The sequence below is a fragment of the Micromys minutus genome (genome assembly GCF_963924665.1).
Source record: "Micromys minutus genome assembly, chromosome: 9".
NCBI classification, from domain to species: Eukaryota; Metazoa; Chordata; class Mammalia; order Rodentia; family Muridae; genus Micromys; species Micromys minutus.
The window spans coordinates 63,924,663-63,944,991 of record NC_137978.1 but is presented as its reverse complement, the minus strand read 5'-3'; the positions used below and the strand labels follow the sequence as shown (position 1 = coordinate 63,944,991).

The window sequence follows — 20,329 nt, the reverse complement described above, 5'->3', positions numbered from 1 at the left end:
ACAGGCAGAGGACCACATGACTGACACCCTCTCCTGACCGCCACAGGCACTGAACACATGGTGGAGATGGTGCAGGCAAAACAACCGACACAGTTTAGATTTTAAAATACTTTCAGTTAAATGTATATACTGAGTGTGGGTCAGTACACTGGGCGCCTCTAGGGGTGGACACACAAATGGCTGTGAGCCACCAGGTGGTTGGTGGGAATTGAACTCAGGACCGCTGGAAGAGCAGTCAGTGCTCTTAACCACTGAGCCATCTCTCCAACACCTATTCATCCATTTTTTATTTGCTGCCCCATGACCTGGCTATCTGTTGACTTTTAAACAGTGCTAGAGATAGAGGGCTTTCACATGCTGAACAGCCACAGAGTAAACAAGTTCCTGCTTAATTTTCTTTTGGAGGGGGGCCGAGACCACTTCAGTGTATAGGTAGCCTAAGCTATTTCAGAACTCTGTTCAAAGCCCAGACTTAGGTTCCCTTATGTTGGGATTAGAGCCATAATCAATCATGCCTGGCCTAACTTTATTTTAACTTTTAGATTTGTGTGTATGATTATTTTTCCTTGCTTTTATCCTGTTCATGTGTGATATCCAGAGAGGTTAAAAGAGCTCACAGGATCTGCTGCAACTGGATTTACAGATGGTCATGAGCCACGGGGTGCCAAGAACCAAACATGGCTCTTTCTAGCCCCTTCTCTCTCTCTCTACAAGATTTTATTGTTAGTCTTACAATGTAGCTCTAGCTGGCCTCACTCTCAGAGTTCCTCCTGCTTCTGTGTGGTGAGTGACGGAATAAAAGGTGTTTGCTGTTCATTTTTATTTTATTACTATCATTTTGTGTTTTTTTTTTTTTTTGAGACAGTGCTTGCCTCTGCACCCCCCCTCCCCCATTGCTGGAATTAAAAGCATAGGACACCAAGTCCCAGTACAAATTTCTACTGTAAAATATGTTTCTGAGTGTTGATATTTTATATGGAAGTACTGCCTCAGAGGCCAGTGAACACGTGTCCCCTGAAGCTGGAGTTACACTCAGTGTAGGTTGTATGGTGTGGGTGCTGGGAACCTAGCCCAAGACATCTGGAAGGGCAGAGCTCTCTCTCAAGCAAGGAGGGAGGCCAGTCCTTCAGCCAGTGTGAGAAGAACTTTGTTTTTTTTTTTTTTTTAAAGATTTATTTATTAAATGTAACTACACCGTAGCTGTCTTCAGACACACCAAAAGAGGGCATCAGATCTTATTGCAGATGGTTGTGAGCCACCACATGGTTTCTGGGATTTGAACTCAGGACCTCTGAAAGAGCAGTCAGTGCTCTTAACCACTGAGTTATCTCTCCCACCTCGACTTGGCTGTTCACTGTGAAGTTTTTAGCACAAGGAGTAAAGCTCAGGTGTCACCATTTACCTCTTGGTTTGTATCTGCATCTTGAGATGGGCTCTTGGGACATCTGGGCTGGTCTCAGACTTCTTAGGGAACTAGGGTTGACCTGTCCTAATTCTCTTCCTCTGTCTCCCAGACTCTGGGCTTTCCAGGTGTGTGAGATCATGCTAGTGTGGTGTGGCACTTTCTTTTTTAGATTTACCTTTTTTAGATTGCACTGTGTTCATGGTCACCTCAAGGTCAGATGAGGGTGTCAGGTTCCCAGGAATGGAGTTATGGAGGGTTGTAAGTTCCTAAGTGAGTGCTGGGAGTTGAACCCCAGTCTTTTGCAAGAACAAGAAGTGCTCTTAACTGCTGTTGGTCTACCTCTGAACTACTAAAGATCCCATATCCTAAGCGAAAGCCTTGCACACAGCTCGGAACGTGCAGTCATCTTGGCTACAATCCTAGGCACCCCACCCCCAACCTTTTTGAGATAGGGTTTTCCTAAACTGTTCTGGTCAACCTCAGAACCTCTCTGTAATTCAGGAGTGGGGGTTTAACTTTGAGGAATCTTGCCTCAGCCTTCGGGTGCTGGATTTACAGACCAAACATCTGGCCATGAAGTCCTTTTTTATACAGGAAAAAACTAAGGCACTTCGGGTGACTCTGACCATGGGCAAAGGAGTCAGTCTCCAGACTTTGCTCTGGCCACAGCAATCAGGTAGCATTGTAATTCTGCGTCTACCTGAGTTTCATCTGTGCATTGCTTCACAGGGTCTCACTGTTGCTCACACCACGAAAAAACAACAGCAGCAGCAGCAGCAAACTACCTTTATTGACTAAGTCATGGTGATAGGTATTTTATGGTTTAGGGAACTGAGGCCGGTAGTATTTCTGAAATCAACCCGATGAGAGTGTCTAATGTTCCCCATGCTGGTGGTCCCTAGTTAGGGACAACTCTCCTTCCCACTTCCTCCTCCCCCTTATTCACAAAAGGTTTGACTGGCCACGAACTCACTGTGTAGACCAGGGTGGCTTCACATTCAGCTGGCTCCTTGCTTCAGGGCTATAAAGACGTGGGCCACCTCGCTTGGCCACACCTATTCCTATTTTAATCACTATTCTCATAAAAATTAGCTGAACCAGGAAAACAGCAATATTCACTGATAAACCTGTTCACACCCAGGCTCTCAAATATACTCTTTTCGGATGCGTCAGAATGTTTTCTCATTCGAATTTAAAATCTTGTCGCTCCTTTGACAGTTTTTAAAGTTATCAGGTATAGTACGGAATGTGTATTTTACGTACGTACATTTTTCCCTCTAAACGACTACTAACGTTAAAATAACAGTAGCAGCCTTACGGTAATGTCCCCAAGGCACTCCGCTAAGCGTTCCGAGTCGATCTTCCACACCCACGGGAGACCACTGCCCACTCAACCCTCGGAGTCACGGCGGGCACCACGCAGCTCTCGCGTTTCCCCGCACCGGCCGCCTCGGATCCCAGGAAAAGCGAAACTCGGGAGGCGCGGCGTTTCCCGTCGCCGCAGCCCTGAGGACGGCGAGGTGAGAAACAAAAAGCGAACTGAAGCCGGTGCGTGTGTGGCGGTGCTGCGCTGTCCCGGAGTTCGGTTCTATCTTCCGCTGCCAGCACCGGGCACCCCCACAAGTGACCCCGTCAGGCCCAACGCCACCGTCGCCTGGAACCTAAAGCTAAACGCCCGCGGCCGCGAAAACAAGTGCGCTCCGCCCTCGCGGACGTCAGCGGTCCGCCCCCATCCTGCCCTAGTAGCCGGGACACCCCCGCCCCACAAAGGCCGAAGCTGAGGCCCCACGGGAGAAAGCGGAGCCCGGGCCACCGCCCTCAGAGACCCAGGCCGCTGCTTGACCCCGCCCCGCGTAGCTCTCGGGCTGCCGCCCCTCCCCCACCAGTCGGGCGGTGGGAGCCCCCGCACCTCCCCCGCTCTGAGGCTCCCGAGTCTTGTCAGCACCGCCTCCGCATTCGTCCGCTGCCGCAGCGCCTCCTGGGAGTTGGAGTTCTCAGACAGTCACTAGACACCGCGGTACACCGCTAAGGACTACCACTCCCATAATGCTGCGCGCCGAGCGGGCCACACCCCCACATGACGAAGTATAGCCAACCTGGACTACAGTTCCCGACGACCCTCGCAGCGCTCCCGCCCTCCCTCCCGAGACACGAGCCGAACTGGGCGTCAGGTCGGGGAGCCGGTCGGGTTCCCGCTCGCTGTCGCCGCCGCCGCCCCCCACAGTGTCTCTCCCGCTTCTCCACAGCGCCGGACGTGGGAGCTGCATCCTCCTTTCAGTCCGCTGTGAAGACTCCAGTTTGGGATCATCGAGCCTGGGACGCGACACACCGAAACCCCCGTCACCTCCAGCCCGGGAGACCCCTCCCCGGCCGGGTCCGCCCTCGCCCTGCGCGGAGCCGGAGCCCCCCCTGGCCCTGAGTGTCCCGTGGGCCCGCTCCAGCACTCCGGCCTCGGCACTCCCACAGCCGCCGCCCCCCACCCGGAATATGGACTCCGACTCCTGCGCCGCCGCCTTCCACCCTGAGGTGAGTAGGAGCTTCGCCTCGCCGCCCCCTCCCCGGCCTTCGCTGCACTCCGGGTCGAGCGGGACCCCGGGAAGCCGTCTCGAGCCCGGCCTCCCTCCCCCACGTTCGCCCGGCGCCCCCAGCTCGGGCCCGCGCCTTTGCTCCCCGCCGGTCCTCCGGGCGCCGCGCCCACCCTCCGCCCCGAGGACATGGCCCTCCGCCGCCCCGGCTCGGGCTCGCGGGGTCTCCTCCCCACTTCCCCGGTGCGGCCCGGCCCCCTCGGAACGGCTACGCGCGCGGTCCTGCCACCCCCTCCACCGGCCAGGCCGCGCCCCGCCCCCACGGCGCCCGCGTCCGGGGGGTCCGTAGTCTGAGGCCGGTCTCCCGCGCCCGCCCCTCCCCCTCCTTCCGGGGAGCGGCCCCCGCGCAGCGCCTCAGGGCTGGGGTCGCGGTGCGGGGTGTGCGGCGGGGGCGGGGCGGGGCCCCGGGGGTCCACCGTGTCGCAGCTGCGGGCCGGAGGCGATGGGGCCTGCGCGGCGCCGGGACACCCACTCGAGTCCCGCGGGCGTCCCGCACCCCACGGGTGGGCCCCGCACCTTCCGGGGCCTGCGCGGGCGGGCGGCGCGCGCCATCTGCTCCGGGAGGGAGGGCGGGTCCCTGGCCACCGCCGCGGCGCCGCCCCGCACTCCTGTCCGAGGCCCGGGTCTTCCTCCCCCTCCCCCGCGATGTTCCTTCGGGCGAAATTAAAGTTTTTCCCGAGTTGGGGCCCGGTTGGACCGCCCTGTGGTCGCCCGAGTGCCGGGAGCGCGCGGCCGACTCTGTTGCCGGTCGCCTGCGGGGCTGGCCGAGGGGCGGGAGCGAGCGGCCTGCTGGAGCAAGTTGGGACCGTGTTTGAAAGTGCTGCGTCGCGCGCGGCTTTGCGGGAGGCTTCCGGAGGTCGGCCCAGTGCCCCCCCCAACTGGCGGAGCACCTGAGCACGGGTGGGGGTGGCGACAAGGTGCGGGGAGTCACCGCAGGGAATGTCGCCGGAGCCTCGATGCTCCGCCTTCTCGGGTACAAAAATTCCTTTTTGTGGAGGGTGCGTGGCGGCCGTTGAGAATGGTCCACTGAGCTCCAGAATAGGTCTTATGTCTTATGTGCGCACCGAAACCAAACCATGTTTTCCTTCTGACTCAGTCCGAGGGACACTTCGGTGTCCCGGCATCCTGCCCTGACTTGGGGTTCGGATGTGTCCCCTGAGCTACGGACGCTGGGCTCTCCCTCCCTGCCTTGGCCTGGAGAGAGTCAGGTTCAGAGAGCAAGGAGAGATTTAAGTAGCTGATCTTTAAAATCACTTAGAATGTATCTGTTTAGAGCCCCAGCTGCGGTTTGTTTTCAGAGTGGGGAATCTGTAGCAAAAATGTAGAATTTGGAGCCCTTGATAGGCCTGCAGGGACCAACAGATAAGGCGAATGCCAAGAGGTGGACTATAGACCACTGTTATCTCTTAGCCCGTTTCCAGTGTTCTTGGCACAGAATCTTAAAATTCCTCTTTCCACCTTAAGAAAACTGTTGTTTCTTGACTCCCAATTTACCTTATCTTGCTTCTAGACTAAATCCTGCAGTGTTTTGTGACTTGGCAATAAAAGTTGCAGCTTGCTTTGTTTTGGTCAGTTCCCTCCGCGGGAGCCTCCTCCACTGACTCTTTGTTCCCCTCAACAGGAGTACTCCCCCACTTGTAAGAGGCGCCGGACTGTGGAGGACTTCAACAAATTCTGTACCTTCGTCTTGGCCTATGCGGGCTACATCCCCTACCCGAAGGAGGTAAGGATCACAGGTTTTGGAGCAGATGCTCAGCCCAGGCAACATGACTTCAAAAGCCTTAGTAGGCTTGTCTAGAAAGCATCTAACTTTTTTTTCTTTTTTTTTCTTTTTTTATTTAACAACTTAATGTTTATTTCCAGTCACTCTTGTCATCCCCTTACTCAGAAGGATGAGGGAGATTTGTTTGAGGATAGTATGGGCTACACGGGGACATCCAAGCCAGCATGGCTTAAGAATGAGACCCTATCTCAAGAAAAGATTAACCACAACAACAACTAAGTAGAAAACAATCTGTGTTTGAAAACACCTTGGTTGGGTCTGCTTTTTTTTTTTTTTTTTTTTTTAAAGGGCCAGTATTGGGATGGACTGCCTTTAGAAATAAGAGCTCAGTGCTGTTATTTCTCCCTCTGCTTTGAAGAGTTCTGTGGACATTTTCTTGCCATAGGATCCGGGTTTTACCTGGTTGTTGGGAAAGGGCAGAGGGCTGCTGTGGGGTTCAGGCTGCCTGAGTCTGGTGTGGGGAGTGAGGTCTCACTTGCTATGCAGTGCATCCTTTACCACGCAGCTGCAAGTGCAGCACTTAGCCTGCTGTTTGGGGCACTCATTATCTACTTAGATTTTGCAAAGTTTTGGAATGCCTCCAGTTTTTACTTTTCACCCCCAGACAGGGTTTCACTGTCCTGTAGACCAGGCTGGCCTTGAACTCATATGTACCTGTCTTCCCTTAAAGGCATGTCTCCTGCCCTGCAGTTGTTTTTTTTTAAAGGTCAAACATTTGAAATAACTTCTATTCACTTGATCTCAAAGTATTTGTTGAAAGAACAAATGGAGAGGATTCTTACTGAGAGAAGAATAAACTATGGAAGTGTCTGGTGTTTTTGTGTAGGATTTGTGAAGGTGTTTGTGTGCAGTTGCACCCTGGTCTGAACCCCTATATTTAACCATGAGCTTAGTCCTGGCTCTGGGGCAGGGGTGAGGGTTCAGTAAGGTGGTCTGCTGTCACATTAGTATGCTAATGAGGTTGAGCCCTGTGGGAGCCCTGGGTTCAGTTGTATTTGCTCAGTGCAGGACTGACCTGGGGGGCGGTGCTCCTATTTTTTGGGGCTGGCTAATTACCAACTATTTCTTGTTATCCTATTTCAGGAGCTCCCCCTGAGGAGCAGCCCCAGCCCCGCCAACAGCACTGCCGGGACCATTGACAGTGATGGCTGGGACACTGGTTTCTCTGACATTACCTCTTCAGTTCCCGACCGCTGCTTCAGCCACCTGCAGCCTTCCCTCTTGCAGAGAGCTAAGCCCAGTAACTACCTGCTGGACAGGAAGAAAACTGACAAACTGAAGAAGAAGAAGAAGAGGAAGCGCAGGGACAGCGACATGCCTGTGAAGGAGGGGTACAGGGGGAGCCTGCTGAAGCTGGAAGCTGCAGATTCATATGTGGAGACCCCCTCAAGTCCCACCATTCAGGATATTCCTCAGGCATCTGCTGACCCCTGCTCAGGCTGGGACTCTGACACTCCCTCAAGTGGCTCTTGTGCTACCACTGTGTCACCCGATCAGGTCACAGAAATAAAAACTGAAGGAAAACGGACTATCGTCCGCCAGGGGAAGCAGGTGGTGTTCCGAGATGAAGATAGCACTGGCAATGATGAAGACATCATGGTGGACTCAGGTGAGTGTTTTGAGGAGAGAATCCAGGCCCCTAGGGTGGGACCAGAGTGCACTTAGGATTTGAAGGAGAACACGTGGAAGGAAGGGTGATAGGATAGGTGCTCATAAAAGAGTGTGAGCTCCTGGATATAGCCAGATTGCTCTGCAAGCCCAGGTGGGAAATGATGAAGCTGGTGAGTGAGAGGTGGAGCGATGGCTTGTCACACTTAGCCACTGTGTCTCTTGGATGTACAGTTCCCAGGGGAGAGGGCTCAGGAGGTCCCCATCGCTCAACTGTTTATTTCCTTCCAGATGATGATTCCTGGGATCTTGTCACCTGTTTCTGCATGAAACCCTTTGCTGGTCGCCCCATGATCGAGTGTAACGAATGTCACACCTGGATTCACCTGTCCTGTGCAAAGATCCGCAAGTCCAATGTTCCGGAAGTGTTCGTCTGCCAAAAGTGCCGGGACTCCAAGTTCGATATCCGTCGTTCCAACCGGTCCCGAATGGGCTCCCGGAAGCTTTTTCTGGACTGATCTGCAGCTACTGAGGAGATAGGCGGCGGGACTGGAAGGGCCTGGACTCTGGCCTCCCTTAGTTGAGCACAGAACTCCCAGCTCTGGTTTGGGCAGACCCTGCCACTCAGGTGCCTAAGCAAAGGACAAGCCGTCCAGATAGAACTGTACATGGCTAGTGAGCAGATAAAATGGTCAGAGCTGCTGCTCCAGCTGTGTTCTCTGTTTCGGAGGCAGACTGAGCACCACGTTTGCTTCTGCTAACAGGGTGCACAGGCATTGTTCGCTAGTTCCCGCCGGTGCTCGCTGTCAGTCCTGTCTCCTCTCTGCTCCAGAGCGGAGGTGTTGTGTTTCCCTGGCTGTGTTTATTCCAGTGTTGCTCTTTTATCACAAGTGTCTATACAGCAGCCGTCCAAGTTGTCCGCCCCTTTGTGGTCTCACTTTCTGCCTCAGTTGTACTTACTAAGCAAGGGAGCTGTTTTATGAGAGGTCTGGTGTCCCCAAGAGGAGCCGTGGGTGGAGGGGTTCTTTGGTTTTCGCCGTTTGTTTAAAGGAATAATGTGTAGCTGCTTTTCCACAGAGAAGGTTGGGGTGGAGGTGTTCTGTGCTCATAACTCAGTTTCTTGTTTTGCACGATGTAAAAAACAAAGGATTTTCCCCCCACGATACAGCCCAAAGTATTGGCCACTGTCCCACTGGGTGCCCATTTCTCAGTGCCCTAGGGTGCCCAGCGCTGTGCTATGGGAGCAGGCCGTTCCTTTTTAAGCTGCTCCAGTAGCTTGTCCTTGGAACCTGTGTGCTGTTCTTCTGATAATGGGTGAGAAGAATCGGGCATTCTGCCTTGCATCCAGGCTGACCTGCTGGGTTCCTGGGCAAGGCAAGGGTTGGAATTAGCGCTGTAACATCGGCTTTCAGGGTTTCAAGGCTGTGAACCTGGTCTAGTTGAGAGCTGGCTCAGCTCCTGGACATGGTAGTCCTGGGGCAGGGGAGGAGGGTGGTGCTTCTCCATCTAGCATTTCCAATGGCTGTTCTTTCTCAGCAGTGTTTGGCACAGCAGTGGGTGTGTTTCATACCTGCTTATCACAGGAGTTCTTTGTTAGACATGAGGCAGAGCAGAGTGGCCAAGTGTGTCACCTTTCACCTTTCTTCCCCTTCCTGAGCACCTTTGCAGGGTCACCAGCATTCTCCCATGAAATCTTAAGCACCAAAGGAGCTCAGACTGTAGACTGTGATTTGGCTGATCAGGATTTTTTTGTTTTGTTTTTTGTCTTAGCATCTTTTCCACTTACAGTTAAAGTAACTTTTTTAAACCCGTGTTGCTCATGTTAAAGTACAGAGAAGTATTGGCTGAGCTGTTGGTTGTGCAGACCTCAAGGGAGAGCTCTGCTAAAGAGGAGATATGACAGAAACAGTCTTGTCCCCAAGCTCTTGTGTGGCTCTGACTGGGGCAAATACCCAGGACAAGTTACAGGAATTTGCCAAAGACCTGCCCCGTGACAGTTCTTGTCCAGTGTCTTCACCCTGAGAATAACCAAAGTTCCAGTAGTGTTTTTTTAAGTGCATTTAGGAATATGTGTGGTTTTGTTGTGGAACGGTGGAGCTGGCCATTACTTGTGCTCAGAGATCCAATGCCTCTGGAATACATCTGACATCTCAGTTTTTGTTTGCTTGCTTTATGTTTTTAAGGGGATCCTTCCCTGTGGGTGGTGTCGGAGGTCAGACACCTTGGTTTGGGGGTAGGTTGAGCTGGGCAGCTGCAGTCAGCTTGCTTATGCAAACTGGGCATGACCCTCTAGGGGCTCCTGGCTGATGGCTGATAATGGGAGGGAAAGGTGTCATCCCCAAGTAGACCCTTCCCGTTGTCTTCTGCCAGGCCAGACACAATATCGTTTACATGTTCTGTGTAATTATAAAGTTTATGTGTATAAAGCAAGCTGTTTCTGTGAAACTGTATATTTTGTAAATAAAGATATTGCTACTTTGAGGTCCTGTGTCACCTTAAGTGCTCTGTACTGAAGAACACCTGGTCTCAGTCACTTGCCAGAGGGTTGGTCTGTCAAGGCTGAACTGATGATGGCCTTTAGCTGTGACCCCTGGTCCACTTATCCGCATAGCTCTTAGACCCAGTGTGTACTTTTGAAAGGCTTCCCTATTCCTCAGTTCCTGTCACACTTGTCTGTTCGGGTGTTCTGGCCACCCCTTCCCCTTAATCCCCAATTGCAGGAGCCTTCGAAACCACAAAGCCTTTGGGCTCTAGGAAATTTGAGATTGGCCGCATGCCTTTAATCTGGCCACACGCCTTTGATCCCATCCCTTGGCCAGCAGAGGCTGGTGGATCCGAGTTTGAGATGAGTCTAGTGCTAGGCATCTTTTGTCAAGTGGGAACTAAACCTTATCTGCGAGGCTGAGATGAAGTGAGTTCAAGGCCAGTCAGGCTCTGTAGGAGTCTCTAATTTGACAAACCCAACCCCTCCCGCCCCCGCCCCCTCCACCCCGCCCAGCAGCCCTGGAAGCTATAAACTATAAGGTGAGTTAAGAGTCGACGCTTTTTTTTTTAGTCTCCGTTTCCAAGGTTGTTACTTGGGCACAAGTTCTAGGAGGTTATTCCTCTGCCCTAACTTGGGGAGCTGAGCAAGCCTAGCTTGTAGAGCCCGGAGCCTGCAGACCCCGCCCCTCAGGCTCCGCCCCCGAGGCCGCGGAGCCGCCATCTTTTTTAGGGGCAGTGGGCCCTTCTTCGAGATGCCGAAGTCTTGTGCGGCCAGGCAGTGCTGCAACCGCTACAGCAGCCGTAGGAAGCAGCTCACCTTTCACCGGTGAGGGATGGGAAACTGGGAGCCGACCCTACGGAACGCTCGCGGGCCTCAGTGCCCGGGCGGCCCAGGGTTTGCGGGCGAGGCGAACCGGGGCTGCGGGGAGGGGACGGGCCGGGCGTCGGCGGTGCTCCCGCGCTTGGCCTCACAGCCTGAGCTCCGCCGCCCCCTCCTCGCCTGGAAACAGTAGGTGCTCAGTGCGAGCTAGAGGAGTGTGAGTGGCGTCTGGCTGTGTCCCTGCTCTGGCCCCTCGGCGCCTGCGTCACCTCGCGGGAGGCCTGGAGGAATGAGTCCTTCCAGGCTGGCCCGGCCTCATGGCAGGGACTTCGGTTGTGGGAAGGTGATGGATCCCCCGTCCTGCAGCCCCGTGATCCTTTTTTCCAGCACGATTCGTGCAGAGCCAGGGCTCGGCTTCGAGCGATGTCTGTGTCCCCAGGAGTTCCTGCGTCCAGGCAGCCCGCACCCTGCGTTCTCGCCCTCCCCGCCCCCAGCACACTGTTAATGCTTCTACTGAAGAGTAGCAACCACAGAAAAATGCACACATCAGTTGGCAGCCCACAGAATACGCTGCTGGCACTCATAGGCAGTCTCTTCTCTCGTCTGCCTACAGGGAGATAGCCTGCATGTGGCCCGGATTGCTGTAGCTCAGGTGTATTTTTCTTCCTTTGGGCCAGAGTCGTCCTTGCCCCACACGCACCATTGAGTTCTTTTCTGCATAGTATTCCATTGAACACGTACCAGAACGTCTGTTCTGCATTGAAGGGCCTCCGGGTGGCTGCATGGGTAGTTACCAGTAAGGTATCTCCAGGGAAACACACACCTCTGTTCGCTCTCATTTTTTCTTTTTAAATTAAGTTTGTGTGTAGAAGCATCACGGCTCTTGCCATGGTCAAAGGACACTTTGTTTCCTGTTTTGTGGGGCCACAGGGATTTTGCCAGGAGCCTATCTTAATAGCCACCTCCCCCCCTCCTTTTGAGACAGGGTCTTTTTCTGTAGTTCTGACTGAACTCAGTGAGCTCATTCTGTAGCCAAAACTGGCTTTGAACGTTCAGAAATACCCCATTCCCTTAATGCTAGGATGCAGGTACCATGTCTTCGAGACTTTTCTATTTTACTCTGGTATTGGGGATGGAGCTTGGGCCTTCAGGAGTAGTGGACAGACAGGTACTCTACTTTGGAGCCACACCTCCACATCTTGTTTTTTCAAGACAGGGTTTCTCTATATAGCCCTGGCTGTCCTGGAACTCACTCTGTAGACCAGGCTGACCTCAAACTCACAGAGTGTTGGGTTAAAGGAGTGTCCCATCACTGCCAGACTTAAGTGTTGCACGTCCTGGTAGGCTTCCTGCGGACAGTTTTGATCTGTGTGTACCCCATATTTTGACATGTCTCCTGTGCCCTCCCGTCTGCCTCCTGACTCTGTTCGTCTTTGCTTCAGGACGGTGTTGCTTCTGTTTATTTGAGAGGGCCAGTCTTGTGTAGCCCTGGTTGGCTTTGAGCTGGACTCCTTCAGGTGTCCACCACCTTGCCCCACTCTGTCTTGTTTGTATGTTCCAGTCACCTGGCTTTGCCTTAAGGGAACTCTCAATAGCTTTTGACCAGCTGGGTCTCTTCCCATGTGACTCCCCGGGTGCATCCTGACCTTTGCCCCAGATCTCCCTTGTCAGTCTCCATAGCTGAATCTTTCCCCCTTCCTACACAGTGCTGGCAGTTTAAGATGGGCTTCTCCCCAGTGCTGAGTTCTCCCAGGTAGGGACATCCTAGGCCTGGGTGCTCTGAGCTCTGCCGGTCTGAAGAGCACCTTGAGGACCCTCCTCCAAGGAAACATGGAGACAGGAAGCTCCTTCTTTTCCCCTTTCATCATCCTCAGGCAGACCTTGATATCTAGTGTTTGCTTTTTCTTCCTTTCCTTCCCCCTTCTTTTCTTTCTCTTTCTTTATTATTATTATTATTATATTATTATTATTATTATTATTTATTGCATGTGAGTACACTGTAGCTGTCCTCAGACACACCAGAAGAGGGCGTCAGATCCCATCACAGATGATTGTGAGCCACCATGTGGTTGCTGGGATTTGAACTGAGGACCTCTGGAAAAGCAGCCAGTGCTCTTAACCTCTGAGCCATCTCTCCAGCCCTCTCTTTTTTTTTTTTTTCTTCCTCCTCTTCTCCTTCCTCCCTCCCTCCCACCCTTCTTTCTCTCCCCCCTCCAAGTTCCCCTATCCAGCCTCAGCCATCCTGGAGCTCGATCTGTAGACCAGGCTGGCCTCAAATTCAGAGATCCACCTGCCTCTGGCCCCAGAGTGCTGAGATTAAAGGTGTGCGCCACTACCTGGCTGGTTTTGTTTTTGATGCGGGATCTCATTCTGTAACACAGGCTGTCCTTGAACTCACGTCGGTCCTACCTCAGCTTCCAAGTGCTGGGATTGCGGCTGAAAGTTGCTCGCTAAGCTGGCAGTGCTCTCACAGAGCCCTACTCTGTCCTCAGCTCTTTGCTTGGCTGGCTCATCTCTCTCTTCATCCAGAACCTACAGTAAAGCCCCCACCCCTAACTGAAGCCCTGTGCCACGTGGTCCTTCTTCCTCCAGGTGCCCCAGCTAGACCAGCATCTTTGTCTCTGTCCCACCTATCCTTTGTAAAGGCCACAGGCTTATCAGCACTTGCTGCAGGGTCTGTTCAAATGTCATTTTGGCCAGCCCTGACTACCACAGGGCTTCTTCCTGTTGTTTCCCCTGCTCCTGCCCTCCCAGCCCAACCACCTCAATGAACCTTGCTACTGTTTGAGGTGCAGGCTCCTAAAGTGCAGGGACTTGGTCCTGTCCACTGCCACCTTCTGGCAGGAAACCAGAGACTTGGCAAGCGGAGCTCTCGAATGACCAGAGGTGGCTCCTGGCATGTGCTTTGGAAGCGTAGCTCCCTTGGGCCCTTTGCCCACGTTTACGAGCCCGGGATTCATATATATTTGTCGGTAGAGGCCATGGTGATAACGTGACTAACAGTGGGTTCCTGAGTTTCCAAAGCCGTGCCACGGGGTGCTGTGCCCACAGGTTCCCGTTCAGCCGCCCGGAGCTGCTGAGGGAGTGGGTGCTCAACATTGGCAGGGCCGACTTCAAGCCCAAGCAGCACACAGTCATCTGCTCGGAACACTTCAGACCTGAGTGTTTCAGCGCCTTCGGGAACCGCAAGAACCTGAAACACAATGCTGTGCCCACCGTGTTCGCTTTTCAGAACCCCACACAGGTAGGGCACTGGCCTGACATCCAGCCAGTGGATGTTGTGTGTTGTTCAGAGGAGAGCTTAGAAAGGAGGTGGTGTTGGACTGAGGATGTAGCTCAGTTGTTTGAGTGCTGGCCTAGCATACAAGAAGCCCTGGGTCTGATCCCTAACACTACTTAAATCTGGGCTGTGTGCAATCATGGCACTCCAGAGGTAGAGGCAGGAAGATCAAATAGTCAACCTTGGGGTCTGAGGCTAGTCTGAGGTACATGAGACTCTGTCTCAGAACAAGAAAGCCAGCTGTGATGCTGCATGCCTGTAATCTCAGCTCTTAGAAGGCAGAGGCAGGAGGACTGCCCGACTCCAGCCCGCAGCACATAGTGCGCCCTGGGCCATGTCTGTAGAGGTAGGGCAGCCCGACAGCTCTCAGTGTGCTGATGGGAGAACAGGCAGGGCCAGGAGCGGAAAGAAGTCTGAGCATGCTCAGATCCTCAGTTTAACTTCAGTCCTCAGATCCCCACATTGAATTGGTGAGAAGCTGCAGATGGCCGCTGTGGTCACTGCTGGTCAGGGACTGTGGATCTGCTGTGAACCTTTCCATCGCATGGCGCTCTAGGGCAAACGCCCATTGAGAGCAGTTACCTGGCTTCAGGGCGATGCAAATGCATCAGGTCCTTGGCGCCAAGGGACCTGTCAGTATTGTTGGGTGTGCCCCACTATAGGCTGAGCAAGGAGACTTGGGTACCCTTAGGCCACCACCTGGCCCATCCTTAGGTTCCACTGTGTCCTGCCTGAAGCAGGGCTGTCTTGTAATTGGTGTGGGGGAGAGGTGAGAGCGCACCAGGGCTCTCCACACATCCCAGGGTGCTGTGCGGCTTCCTGGTCAGGCAGGGCTCACAAGCTTGAGTCTGGTGAAAGGTGAGGACACTCCCTGAAGACAGCAGGGTTGTGAGTTCAGGGTGCTTTCCTCAGGGAAGCTATAGCCTCAGGCTTCCTCCTCCTCCTCCTGCTGTGAGAGCTCAGTGGACCACAGGCTGGACACATGGACTTGGTGGGAGGGAGGGAGAGGGAGGAGCGGGCTCTGAGTGCAGAGGCACAGGGATTACTCAGGGATGGACAGTAGCAGCTGTAGGAGCTGGAGTGGGCCAGCTCAGCCAGCCTGACTCCGCCTGCTGTTCCCAGGTCTGCCCTGAGGTGGGGGCTGGTGGGGACAGCTCAGGGAGGAACATGGACGCCACAAGGGAAGAGCTTCAGCCTCCAAACCCCGAAGGCCCTGTGCAACAGGTAAGACCCTGGGTTCGAGGTGGTCTCAGAGGGATGTATTTTACTGCAAACAAAATGAAGAAACTCAGTGCCCTAGAGGACCCAACAGGAGCAGCGGGATAGGTGGTTGACCAACATGACAGCTCATCAGGATTTCCGAAGGGGAAATGGGCTGGGGCTGAACCAAAAGGGTGATGGGCAGCTGTGGCCCCAGCTCATGCCTTCCTGCTGAGGACACAAGGCTCTTCCTCAGGTCTTACCAGACAGAGAAGTGACGGAGGCCACGGAGGCTGCTGGACTCCCTGCCAGCCCCCTGGGGTTGAAAAGGCCCCTTCTGGGACAGCCGTCTGATCACAGCTATGCCCTTTCGGACTTGGATACCCTAAAAAAAAAACTCTTCCTCACGTTGAAGGAAAACAAGAGGCTTCGGAAGTGCCTGAAAGCCCAGAGGCTGCTGCTGCGGAGGACATGTGGACGCCTGAGAGCCTACAGGGAGGGACAGCGGGGACAGAGGGGACCACGGGCCAGACGGCCAACACAGGGAAGCTGAGTCTGAACAGGCTCTGGGATGTAGACGCTTCCACTCAATGCTCATACTGCAGGGCCCCTTGAGCTGGGCAGGATGGGATGCCACGACAGGCAGTTGTCAGGTGGGGGCCCAAGTACCGGGGAGTGAGAGGCACAGTCCGAGGTCTGGGCTGAGGCCATCAGCCTCGGGCAGCAACCCTGTCCACATATATTCCCCGAAGGAGAGGTGGTCATTCTAAAGCCTGTGGGGTCCTCGCTATATCCCCACCGGAGCCATTGTGATAGTGGGCAGGGCCAGAGTCCCAGTCAGCCTGTATTTGAGTGACTCCTTTTGTGCCTGGTTTGTGTGAATGTGGAATAAACCCTTTGAAGTCTCTATATAGGCCGTTACTTGGTTGTCCCCTTGCTTCTTAGAACTCTCTACCCCATAAAGGACAGACTACCTTGACTACAGACCTGACTTAGAGGAAACAGGTGGGGTGAGGGCTGCTGCATTCACACAGACGGCTCAGTGGTTGAGCGTTTGCTCTTGCCGAGGAGCCAGGTTCAGTCGCATTTACGGGAGAGCCCCATAACCACCTGTAACTCCAGCTCTTGGGGACTCTATGCCCTCCTCAGACCTCTGGAAACACAGTACACAGGCAAAGTTCTGGTCCACACAGAACGTATCTCTCAAAGGCTAGAGGTGCAATGCAGGAGGATCCGGAGTTTGGGGCCAGAACAAACCACATAGCCAGACTGAGTCAACCCAAACACCTTAAGTCTAACTTCCTTATGAGGTTCTGTATCTTAGACACTTAGCATGACTTCAGGTTGCAGCCAGTGGTCTAAGCTAACACAGGGATGGAAAAGGAACCCAGTGTGTGCCAACTGACTGTCCCTTGGTAACACGCACAGATGGACAGAAAGAGCCTCAGCTTTTAGGTCAGCTTTATTGTTGGGCAGTGCTGCCACAGTCAGCTTCAGACAGAAGGGGCAGCAATGCCCAGGGAGCCACAGGGCACTGAGGCAGGGCTCATGCAATGGGTCTGTGGGGCAACGAAACATCCTCCCAAAAAAAAAAAAAAAAAAAAACCAGAATGGAACTTTTAAAAACTGAAGGGTTGTGAGAGTGGCTGAGGCAATGCTTGCCTTCAGCAGCTACTGCTCCAGGGCCAGGGCCAGAGCCTGCAGTGATATCCAGGAAGTGTGTACCAGAGGTATCTGGGAACAGACTCCCTAAAGGGACCCTGTGAGGCCTGACGGGTACCAGCGCCATCTGCTGGGCACGCACTGGAGGTGCAGGTGCCTGGGCCGGCCTTGGATCTGGCCGACTCATGCCTGCCTCACTCCTTACAAAGGTCCTCTCCTCCTTCCAACACCACTCTAGGGGAGGGGGTCCTGAAGGCAGGACAGATGTCTCGTGTGGGGTGAAGGGTCCACTGGCAGCAGGGCCTCTTCTCTTAGCACTGTGGGCAGCGTACCTGGGCAGTGCACTTGGGGCCTGGAGGAATGATTTGAGAAGCTCTGTAAAAGTGGGAAGAAAAGAGACTAGTTTCCAAAGCTGTTGTTCACAGATAAAAAGCAGTTTTATAAACCCGCAGTCCTCTCCAGTCCATTCAGTGACGTTTCAGAAGAGAGGTGGCTTGTGGGAAGTCTACTGAGCAGCACACGACATGCCTTCCTTTCTTTCCATGTTTCCCATGAGCAGTGGGCTTCAAGGAAGAGCAGTCCCACGTGTGAGGGCAGAATGAGCTGCTGTGCACAGCCACTTAGGAGGAGGGCCAAGGGGGTGTGACCTCAGAGTCAGCTCAGGCAGGCCCCGCACTCCAGGAACATGATCCTTGAGGAAAGACGTGGCCGTGCTGTGGTGTGGCCAGGGGGCTCCTCAGTCCTACCCACAGCACCATGAAGCTAGGCTGTCTGCATATCCCTTCACATAATTGATACAGTGCCACCTTCTGGAGAAATAAACTAAAAACATCTCATGTCTGGGTTTTCCCTGCTTCCAAATTTGTAGCCTCCTAGGAAAAAGTTTTCGTAGCCTCTTTTTTTCTCAGGTTCCCGAGCAGTTTACCCGTCCGCATCGATCCTGTGAGCTGAGAAAGAAAAGAACAAGTCAGACAAGACAACGGCCAAGGAAGCTGCCTCCACTGCCTTCTGCGCCCCTGCTTCTGCTGCTCCTGAGGTTTTAGCCCTGGCTGGCCTGGAGCTCAGAGATCACTGGCCCCTGCCCCGAGCCCCACCACACTCAACTTTAAGCAACTGCTTCTGTGCCCAGGAAAAAGGTGGCACCTCTACACTGCCACTCGCAGCTACGCCAGGTGCTACATCTCCCAACCCCCTTTTAAAGTTTTTGTGTGTGGTGTTCTGTCTGAACAAACCACATGCATGCTTGGTGCCATGGTCAGAAGAGGGCATCAGATCTGAAACCGGAGTCACAGATAGTTGTAAGCTACCATGTGGGCACTGGAGACTAACCCTGTTTTCTGCAAAAGCAACACATGCTCTGCACTGCTGAGCCATGTCTAGCCTTGTTTTTCTGAGCTTGACTATGTAGCTCAGGCTCATCTGGAATCCACAGAGTTCAGCTTCCTGAGTGCTCAGAGGCCCACCCCTGGCCAAGAGTGTGCTCCAACTTTATGTGACAAGGCCAAGTCCCTGGGCCAAAGCATTTTTGTCTTTGGTACCCCAGTAGCTGTCACCTCATACTCAGATGTCAGTGTGACCCTGCCTGCACAGGGAGGGTGTAGAGAGCAAGAGGCAGTTACTCACATTGCTTTGGTATCCTCAGGGCCTCACTGTCAGGCACCATAACCTGGTGGAGCACGCCTCGGAACTGGTACAGCACTCGAAGGCTCTTTTCCTCCCCAACACATGGGTCATAGAACCCCGGCAGCCCGGCCTGCATACAAGCAGAGGGTCAGGTCTGCCCTGAGCCCCACACCAATCCCCTCTACCACCAGCTGAGCGTGACCTCGCTGAGGACACACACATCGGTGCTGGTGAAGGAAGAACACTTTATAGTTTACTTAGGTAGTGCCAGACTGGTCCTCCAGCCCCTTTCTCAGTCTAGCCTGAAGCCTGCCAGACATGGACACAGGTGACTTCTGAGCCCACAGCCTCTTTCTGAACCCAGCAGAGGAAACACAAGCACCAGGAAGGCTTTGCCAGATGTTTGCTGCCACTTGGCAGCTTAGTGGCTCCTGTACAGAAGCTATTCAGGCACTGAGGCCTGACTGTTCTTGTCACATGGATCTGGATCCTGGGAGCAGGTGGCCAAGGTGACCTGTGCTGTACCTTGGAGGCCTCTGTGAGGATGAGCTTGGAGTCCTTCACCAGGCACTGCAGGGGAACGGTCACGTCAATCACCTTCACCTTCTCATTCTTCCTGCTCTTGTCATTGACAAATTTTCCATACCAGGCGTTCACGATGATCAGCCCTGGGCACAGAGCAGCAGGGCTGACACAGGCCATCTTGCCACTTCCCTCTGACGATTTGAGAACCCCAGTGCCCTGCCCAGCGCAGCCCAGCGCGGGCGCGCCTCCTCACCCATTCGGGACTCCTCTGCTTCGATTATTCTCCGGACAGATTCCTGCATCAGCCGAACCTAAGAGAGAGGACGCTGGGCTTTAGTCAGAGCACAGCAAGCATCCAGCCGTGTCCATGTCAGGACGTCCAGTCAAGAACCGAAGGGAAAGGGGCTAATGCTGTGGGCTCAGCTTCACAAATCTGAAGCCCCGAGACCTATCTAAGATATTGTTGGGGAGTCACCTAACAAAGTTGACCCCACCTGATGACACCAATGGAAATGACAGTACCTTTCTTTCTCCTCAGTGATTTTGTACATGCAGGAGATGGATGAGAAATTACTGAAAACATGGTCAATGTTTAAGAATAAAAAGATTCATAGTGATGAACTAAAGGCTAACCCGGGCTACATAAGAAGTACGGTGTCATCTAGAACATGCCTCAAATTAGAGCAGCTGGACCCCTACATTTCTTGAAAAGGACCTGTGTTCTTTGTGAAGCCATTGAGCTGGGTAGGGCTGTGTGCTACCCCAAACAGGCACATTTGCCTAGGGACATGCATGGGGTCATGTGGTCTCTCACCTGTGTCACAGGAACCCCATGGCACCCAGGTATTAAATCACATAACAGGTAGCACACAGGAGGAGAAAACGAGGCAATGTGTGCCATGCTACAGAGCTGGGACTCTGGAGCTCGTGTCCCTCCCAAGGCACAGACTACAGTTTCCAGAGCATGCCCCTCTGACACGGAAGCTCAGGAGTGAATGAGGTTGTCAGTGAAGTAAAGCCCCTGGTCTCTGTCCGGGGTCACAGACGCAGCTTCAGAAGGATGGGCCAGAGGGTGTGCAGGTTTGCCCTGTGCTCTGTGTATCGGTGGTGGCACACTCACCGCAGCCTCTGCCTCTTGCTTCTTCTGCAGGATGTCACTGGCTGTGTTCTCTCTCTGCTTTTCCAGTTCCCTTTCAGAGAAGCAACCACAAGTCACTCTACAGCAAGCCCACTGTGCCCCCTGCTCGACTGAGCCCAGAGTGCCGTCTGTGATCTGAATTGGATTTCTACTTCTAGAACTTAAAAGATACTTCCAAAACAACCCCAGGCTGGACTATGCACCTTTCTTTAGCTT

General features: G+C 53.7%; 3 protein-coding genes across 5 annotated transcripts in view; 2 read left to right on the top strand and 1 right to left on the bottom strand.

Annotated features, from left to right (window-relative positions):
- The first annotated feature begins 3,565 nt into the window (after positions 1–3,565).
- PHF13 (PHD finger protein 13) lies at positions 3,566–9,745 on the top strand. The gene is made up of 4 exons (XM_080921380.1): positions 3,566–3,931; positions 5,612–5,713; positions 6,857–7,382; positions 7,673–9,745. Exons 1-4 carry the CDS (start codon positions 3,893–3,895, stop codon positions 7,897–7,899), a joined length of 894 nt encoding a protein of 297 aa, XP_080777506.1. The 5' UTR covers positions 3,566–3,892; the 3' UTR covers positions 7,900–9,745.
- Positions 9,746–10,578: 833 nt separating this feature from the next.
- On the top strand, positions 10,579–20,246 carry THAP3 (THAP domain containing 3). 2 transcript variants are annotated; one of them, XM_080921383.1, is made up of 4 exons: positions 10,579–10,691; positions 13,737–13,929; positions 15,088–15,189; positions 20,126–20,246. In XM_080921383.1, exons 1-4 carry the CDS (start codon positions 10,618–10,620, stop codon positions 20,225–20,227), a joined length of 471 nt encoding a protein of 156 aa, XP_080777509.1. In that variant the 5' UTR covers positions 10,579–10,617; the 3' UTR covers positions 20,228–20,246. The 2 variants fall into 2 exon arrangements, with proteins under 2 accessions (XP_080777509.1, XP_080777508.1); XM_080921382.1 differs by lacking the exon at positions 20,126–20,246 and adding an exon at positions 15,422–16,074.
- Positions 16,658–20,329, bottom strand: part of DNAJC11 (DnaJ heat shock protein family (Hsp40) member C11) — a 37,142-nt gene continuing 33,470 nt past the window's right edge. For both annotated transcript variants that reach the window (XM_080921374.1, XM_080921373.1), the window contains 5 exons: positions 20,096–20,165; positions 19,229–19,286; positions 18,976–19,118; positions 18,451–18,580; positions 16,658–17,774 (listed from right to left, as the gene is read on the bottom strand). In XM_080921374.1, coding sequence (XP_080777500.1) covers positions 17,749–17,774; positions 18,451–18,580; positions 18,976–19,118; positions 19,229–19,286; positions 20,096–20,165 — 427 coding nt within the window. In that variant the 3' untranslated portion in view covers positions 16,658–17,748. The remainder of the gene's footprint in view (positions 17,775–18,450; positions 18,581–18,975; positions 19,119–19,228; positions 19,287–20,095; positions 20,166–20,329) is intronic.